This window comes from Anopheles arabiensis, chromosome 2, assembly GCF_016920715.1.
Source record: "Anopheles arabiensis isolate DONGOLA chromosome 2, AaraD3, whole genome shotgun sequence".
NCBI classification, from domain to species: Eukaryota; Metazoa; Arthropoda; class Insecta; order Diptera; family Culicidae; genus Anopheles; species Anopheles arabiensis.
In genome coordinates this window covers 24735714-24742751 of record NC_053517.1, presented here as the reverse complement: position 1 = coordinate 24742751, position 7038 = coordinate 24735714, and the positions used below count along the sequence as shown (strand labels likewise).

The 7038-nt window shown below is 53.9% G+C and overlaps 1 protein-coding gene across 3 annotated transcripts; it reads right to left on the bottom strand.

Annotated features, from left to right (window-relative positions):
- Positions 1-1005: 1005 nt before the first annotated feature.
- On the bottom strand, positions 1006-6753 carry LOC120896700 (pro-resilin-like). Of its 3 annotated transcripts, none has more exons than XM_040301034.1 (3): positions 6599-6753; positions 2164-3759; positions 1006-2130 (listed from the first exon to the last, which is right to left on the bottom strand). In XM_040301034.1, the coding sequence occupies exons 2-3, from the start codon at positions 3727-3729 to the stop codon at positions 1834-1836; spliced, it is 1863 nt and encodes a 620-aa protein (XP_040156968.1). In that variant the 5' UTR covers positions 3730-3759; positions 6599-6753; the 3' UTR covers positions 1006-1833. The 3 variants fall into 3 exon arrangements, with proteins under 3 accessions (XP_040156968.1, XP_040156969.1, XP_040156967.1); XM_040301035.1 differs by having other exon boundaries at positions 1006-2447; positions 2481-3759; XM_040301033.1 differs by having other exon boundaries at positions 1006-3759.
- Between the last annotated feature and the right edge of the window lie 285 nt (positions 6754-7038).

Genomic DNA, 7038 nt, shown 5'->3' with positions numbered 1-7038 from the left:
GCTGCAGGTTTGCGCTCGAAATCGGTACGGCAAGGCAACGCATTCACCCCGCCGATCGCAGGGCATTACAGCACACGGAGCATAATGACCTCTTATGTACACTGCAGGGGTGAATCGAAGGTGATTAGCCCTTTTAGGGCTGGAAAAACGATGTGACGCTAGCGATTCCCAGATCGCCAGGTTGGTGAGCAAATATTTAATAAGCGCTCAATAAAACCGTTCGTTTCATTGAAAGACCCTTTCATTGGGACATCGCGTAAGACTTCTCTACGTACCAATCGCCACAGTGGTGAACTTTCCCGATTGGCTTTCATTCAATCAACATACCAACCCAACCGTCTACGGTACTGTACGAGCCTCCCAATCCAAAGAAAAAAAGGTTCACTTTCTTTGACCTTTCCGCGAGCGATCGTGGATCGTGGCCGGGGCTTGACGTGTACCTACACACCGTACACCACCGGTGTACGCCGTGTCAGATCTTACGTCAGCGACTTCCGGCGGAGCGAATGATACACGACGAAATGCTGCTTACGTCTCCAGCTCTCTTACCGAAGCGCACACCGACCGACACGCCGACGTTAATGTTTACGTTTGTGTGCGCGCGCGTTTCCTCACGCCAAACCGCAGGAAGCCTCGACCATTACCGCTTGGGTACCAATAAAGTGTGCAGTGCTTCTCGCAGCCTCCTTCCTAGCTTGCACGCGTGAAGCACTTCAGCGCTGAGCGCATCGTACATAATTCACCTGAATTCCGTAGCCGTACCAAGGGCCCCATTACACTGGGACCCGTACTGTCCGATTATGCAATATCAACCCAACAATCTTGCGGTGAACTCTTGGACAGTGGCGTATTACTAAGGGCGAACGAGCAATCAGCGGTAGACGACGAACGCCGCTCGGATTGGGCGGCAAAAGCCGAAAGTTCTTATTATCGAACCAAATCATGCCATGCATGCAGGTCATCGTGAGAGAAGCAAAATCAAAGAGTTATAAGGAGGGTTTTTTGTTGTTGTTTGAGTGAATGTCATACACTTTATTTCGCGTGAAAAGGCCTGCCATAGCCCTTGTCGGTATACATCGGTTGCGTTTTACAGCGGCACGATTGCAGCATCCCTCCCCCTCGAATGCTGTGCTGTACCCCTGTACAAAGTTTGATTCCACAATTTTGTGTGACAAAAATTTTGGACAAACTTTGCGTCGTTCTCGTAAGGGGGGGGGGGGGCTTGGAACTTCTGTTGGGCATTCGGAAGGAATTGCTGCTGCTGTTGCTTACTGTTTTGTAGAATTGCGCTCTTTTGTTCGAATCTTAACACGTTCTTAGCTTACTAGCACACTATCAATATGCGCGCGTTGGTCACACGCGAATAACTTTTGTTATTAAAATGAAGACAACATTGAACAAAAGGTAATAATTTAAGTACCCGCACCCGGTCCACACTCGAACCCTTCCGTGGTTTTGCGGCAGAATTTCAAAAATGTTTTGCAGAGGATTGTTTTGCTTTTGTCGTCGAATGCAGAGAAATTGTTTACTACCATTTGACAGCTGACAGGCGGTTTCTCGGCGCGTGTCAGCCGTTTTGCGTTTAGCCATCCGTCAAACGGTCCAAGCAAGCCGGTCGGTCGGGGTGTTTTGCAGTGGTGAAATGCGCGGTGGCCGTAGTAGAACACAGGTGGGTAAACGTTATAATTTATCTTAAATAAGGCACGTGTTTTGCAGTATCCGTTTCCTGTCCGGGTCCGTGTCGCGTATCCATTATCCGTGTGTTGGCAGTGGTTTAGCATCTGTGGTGTGGGCAGCCTTTCGAGCTGCTGCCCCGCCTTAGCCTCTGCCTGCCTAGTAGTTGTAACCTCCGTTGGACGAGTACGACTGGGGCAGCGTGGCGGGAACCTGCGACGGACCGCCGGAGCTGTATCCGCCGGCCGACTGGGCCGATGGGGCGCCGGAGCTGAAGCCACCGGCCGACAGGGACGTGCGTCCGTTCGGCGAGAAGCTGCTGGCCGAGAAGGAGGCCTGCGAGAAGCCGTTGCCGGTCGAGCTTACCTGGTAGCTGCCACCGACGTTACCGTTGCCGCTGCTGAACGAGGCACCACCGGTCGGGCCGAAGCTCGGCGCACCGTACTGCGAGGATGGCTGCTGAGCGGGGGCACCGTACTGCGAGGATGGGGTCTGGGCGGGCGCACCGTACTGGCCGGATGGCTGCTGAGCGGGAGCACCGTACTGGGAGGATGGGGTTTGGGCGGGAGCTCCGTACTGGCTGGAAGGAGTCTGAGCGGGCGCTCCGTACTGCTGCGAGGGACGCGATGGAGCGGGAGCTCCGTACTGGCTGGACGGGGTCTGGGCGGGAGCTCCGTACTGGCTGGAGGGCTGCTGAGCCGGGGCACCGTACTGCTGGGAAGGACGCGATGGAGCAGGGGCTCCGTACTGGCTGGAGGGCTGCTGTGCCGGGGGACCGTACTGGCTCGACGGAGTCTGGGCAGGGGCACCGTACTGGGAGGATGGGGTCTGGGCCGGGGCACCATATTGGCTAGAAGGAGTCTGAGCAGGGGCACCATACTGAGAAGACGGAGTCTGGGCAGGGGCACCGTACTGCTGGGATGGGCGAGAAGGCGCAGGGGCTCCATACTGCTGGGATGGGCGGGATGGCGCTGGAGCACCGTACTGGCTGGACGGGGTCTGGGCAGGGGCTCCGTACTGGCTTGAGGGGGTCTGGGCAGGGGCTCCGTACTGGCTTGAGGGGGTCTGGGCAGGGGCTCCGTACTGGCTGGACGGGGTCTGGGCAGGAGCACCATACTGGCTCGAAGGAGCCTGAGCCGGCGGTCCGTACTGGCTGGAAGGAGCCTGAGCCGGCGGTCCGTACTGCTGCGACGGTTGACGAGCCGGGCCACGGGAGTAGCCATTATTGCCGTTGCCATTGCTGTGACCGTTTCCATGTCCGTTGCCGTTGCCATTGCTGTAGCTGCGTCCATTGCCGTTGCCAGCGTATCCGTTACCGTTGCCGGCCGACGGAGCACCGTACTGGGTCGAGGGACGGGCCGGAGCACCGTAGCTGGAGGACGGGCGACCATTGCCGAAACCGTTTCCGTTCGACTGGGCCGGAGCACCGTACTGCGTCGAGGGACGGCCGCTCGAGTATCCACCGTTGCCTCCGTTGCTGTGCTGCTGGGCCGGAGCACCGTACGACTGGGAAGGAGCGGCCGGCACTCCGTAGCTGGTCGATGGCGGACGGAACGACTGCTGCTGCTGTTGAGGCTGCTGCTGCTGCTGCGGTGGTCCGTACTGGCTCGATGGGCGTCCACTCGAGTATCCGTTGCCGTTTCCGTTGCCACCGTGTCCACCCGAGCTGTGTCCACCGAATCCACCCGAGCTGTGTCCACCGAAACCGCCCGAGCTTTGGCCACCGAAGCTGGGTGCACCGTACGACTGGGAAGGAGCTGACGGGGCCGAACCACCGAACGACGAACCGCCGCCGTTCGAGTGACCGCGGCCTCCATTGCCGCCGTTACCGCCCCAGCTTCCGGCACCGCCGGTCGGGGCTCCGTAGCTCGAGGACGGCGTCTGCGCTGCCGGGTAGCCGCCGGCACCGCCCGACGGTGGCAGATAGCTGCCGCTCGGCGGAAGCGGTGCCTCACGCTTCGCCAGGCTGGTCGAGGCAGTGCGGACAGGCACAAGGACGGCACAGCACACCACCACCAGGGCGGTCAGGTGAGTGGGGCGGAAAGCGACCATCATGCCACGGCTAGTATCGCGAGGTAAGCGTATCTGCGAAGGAAGAATAACGAGCCCGGAATCGGGAAGAAGGAGGAGGTTGGTTAGGTGTCGTCTCGTCTCAATCGATTGTAATCTTGGGCACGGATGGGACACACACACACATGAGTGCAAAAAATATACGTATCCGCCGATACATTGTGTGCCGCTGCAAGGAAAAAAAAGCTAAAACCGGTAGCCATTATGCGTGTTCAATATTTACGACCTGACCGGCTGGCTTCAGCTGCCGGAATTGGCGCGTGAGACGCAACCCGGCGATGCAAATCGATTGTTTTGCGGCGGGTTCGGTTGCTGGAGAGACCACCCCATCCGCATGCTTTTACATAATCATTGTGCATCGAGCGATTCGATGGCGCGAGATCGGTTCGATCGTGGGTTACCAATCCGTACGGAATCGGAATGGAAGAAGCAATGAACCTGTGCGGATGATGATTGCTGCTAGCGCTGTGACGCTAACCGCCAATGATGCACTTCGGCATGCTGCCGTGCTGTCGAGATGCAACGGAATTATTGTCGGACTTATGCAAGTGCGGCCGGGCGCCATTTAGCGATCGGCCGATCGGATCGCGCAGATCCGACACGGTTTGTGTTCGGGCAGTCGCCCATCGCACACCGATTTGTGTACAATGCCCTGCTCCGTTGCATCTTCGTGCCCTCCCAGCCCAGCATGCGGGCGACACAAAGCAGCTCAAAAAAAAGAAAGAAAAACAACAAACCACGTCTAAAACAACGGCAAAGCAAAGAATGCAATTATGCTGTCAGATTGAGTTATCTTTCGCTGCGGACCATTGGGTTATCTCCCTCTCTCCTACACCCCCTCCCCCCTCCCTCCCGTTGTTTGGGGGTTTGGTGCGCGTGCCACTTGCCAAGGCGTCGATGCATCGGCGCCCACTCGGCCGATGGTGGTGATGGTGAGTGAAATAATTAGATTGTTGTGGTTTTATTAGCGAACAGCACAACGAAGCGCCAGCGAAGCGCTTCCGCGGTAGAACACCTTGAAGTTGGAGGAAATGGCGATGGCTCGGTGGGGGGTGGGAGAGGTTAATCATGCTGATGACATCAAACCAATTAAGCCAACTGTCCGAAAGGCTGACACTCTCTGCCCGGTGCGAACAACGCCGGTGCCACTTGTTGTTGGTGTGTGGTGCTGTCGCACGGTAATGGGATTATGTGGGGAATTAGCTCGCAGCGAAAGTGGGAACGCGTTCGGTTGATGATATAATTGTGAACAAATTCTTCCCCCCTTTGAAGGTAGTTGCACTGCCATAAAACAACAGTTGGTTGTAAGATTTTATTCTTGGCAGCAGAAGAATGCATCACCCGAAAAGTAAAAACCATACACAAAACATCCCTCATCATGGGCATTGTTAGGGTCGATTCAATTTAAAGTGCTGCTTTTTTTAGGAAAGCCTCATCAATCAACTAGCCGATCTTGTCAGCAGATAGCGTGCCGTGCGTACACCGCCGTGTCCCGCGTTCCGTGGATGTCGAAGGTTAAATCGAGTGACCAACGGCTGGGAAGGCTACGGAAAACAAGTACAAAAATCTAAACGATGGTACGGAAAGATTTCCAGTCGGTCACTCGTCGGTGGCCATCTGACTGAGCGACGGCGGGGAAAGGTTGTTGTGAGTCGCAAATCGGGCAGAGGGCTGATTTGAATACAGCTGATTTTAATTAAGATACACTAATGAGCATCATCTCATGCTCGATGCATGCCGTTACGATGGCGTGTGTAGGGGTGTATGGGGATGAATTAGATTGGGAGCAATAATTATGCAGCCTTTTATTTGTTGGCTAGGTCGGTGAGTGCTTAGGGTGGTTACTGTGAGGAGATTTGATAGAAAACATTACATTTTATAGGTTATGATAAAGTATCATTTCCCAAACATTCTCGGTTAAAATTGAATTACAAGTAATTATGAAATCCTGAACTTCTTCTTCTTTGGCACAACAACCGTCGTCAGTCAAGGCCTGCCAACCCGTACCCAATAGTGAAGTGATCTTTGGCTTTCAGTGACTTTTTGTTACCATATGCAGGATAGTCAAGTCCTACGTATGGAGGCACGATCTATGCGGGGTTTGAACCCATGACGGGCATGTTGTTAAGCCGTACGAGTTGACGACTGTACCATCAGACCGTCCCGAAATCTTGAACTATATAACTTTAATAACTCCTAGACAAAGCTTTTGTTTGACACATTTTTACTGAATGTTTGAAGTACGGGACCAGCGGTGTAGTTTTCCAATGCACAACAACTTAAAACAGCCACCGTGCCTGGATTAAAACATCGTGCAGATCGAAGTTATGCTAGACCAACAAAAAGTTCGTCCTTTTTATAGATGTTCAAGATATTGTGGTACGACGTATAAAAGCAATTTTACAACATCTGCTCAGGAAAAAAAGGTCTAAAAACTACATAAGACCAAAGGACAAGACTTGAGAATTTGAGAAATTGTAAAACTTGAGGTGTTTTAATGCTGCAATGATCCGAAGAAGTAGTCTGCATAGATCTGGGAAATGCTTAAGAAAACCCAACAAGTCATACGAAAGCTCTCCAGAATGGTTGTTAAAGTTGTCCGGAAATGAGATGATAAACCACTAATTCACAATCAGACACATCACTGTAACGAACACGCGCTGGAGTCTTCTTTTTTCACATTCCGTATTACCTTAGCGTCTCTCACAATCCTTCACTTGGGGATCACTTTATACTTTGCCCAAATCGGAACTCTAGTGTCACCACAAGGAAATCACCTCAAGTGCTCCCACAAGAAACAAGCCACAATGTCTCGATTCGTGCAAGAATCTGTTACGGTCCTTTCGGCACTGACCTTCTTCTCTCACTGGAGATCGTACGGGTACGGCTGTGTATTGTATCCTTGCGTAGCTCACGTCCGGCGACTCCTGGCGAGTCCTAGTTTCACAACGGTTCACAGCTGCTTTACCTTTACCAATGCACCCCCTATCTAAACGAACTGAACCGTGTCCGTTGGTGGAATGATATTCAAATCAAAGCATCGCTTCACTTTTATACTCGAAAACAATCGCACTCGAGCGCGCGTCTCGAACGGCGGGTGGCGGGTGCAATTTTCGTCGATTTGGCACCGTCGGGTAAGATCACGGGCACCACGACTCCCCCGAAAAAAATACGGCGCAGTCCCCAGTTGCACGCCCCACCGCTGCACGAGGTGCCGTACGCTTTTCCACTCCAAACGGCTGGGAGGGGAACCGCATGTACGGGGACGCTCGGGTATGGATCGCGCCGAGAACA

What these genes read in the sequence shown, in the direction of transcription:
- LOC120896700 (XM_040301033.1), bottom strand. Translation starts at nt 3,729, where the DNA reads ATGATGGTCGCTTTCCGCCCCACTCACCTGACCGCCCTGGTGGTGGTG.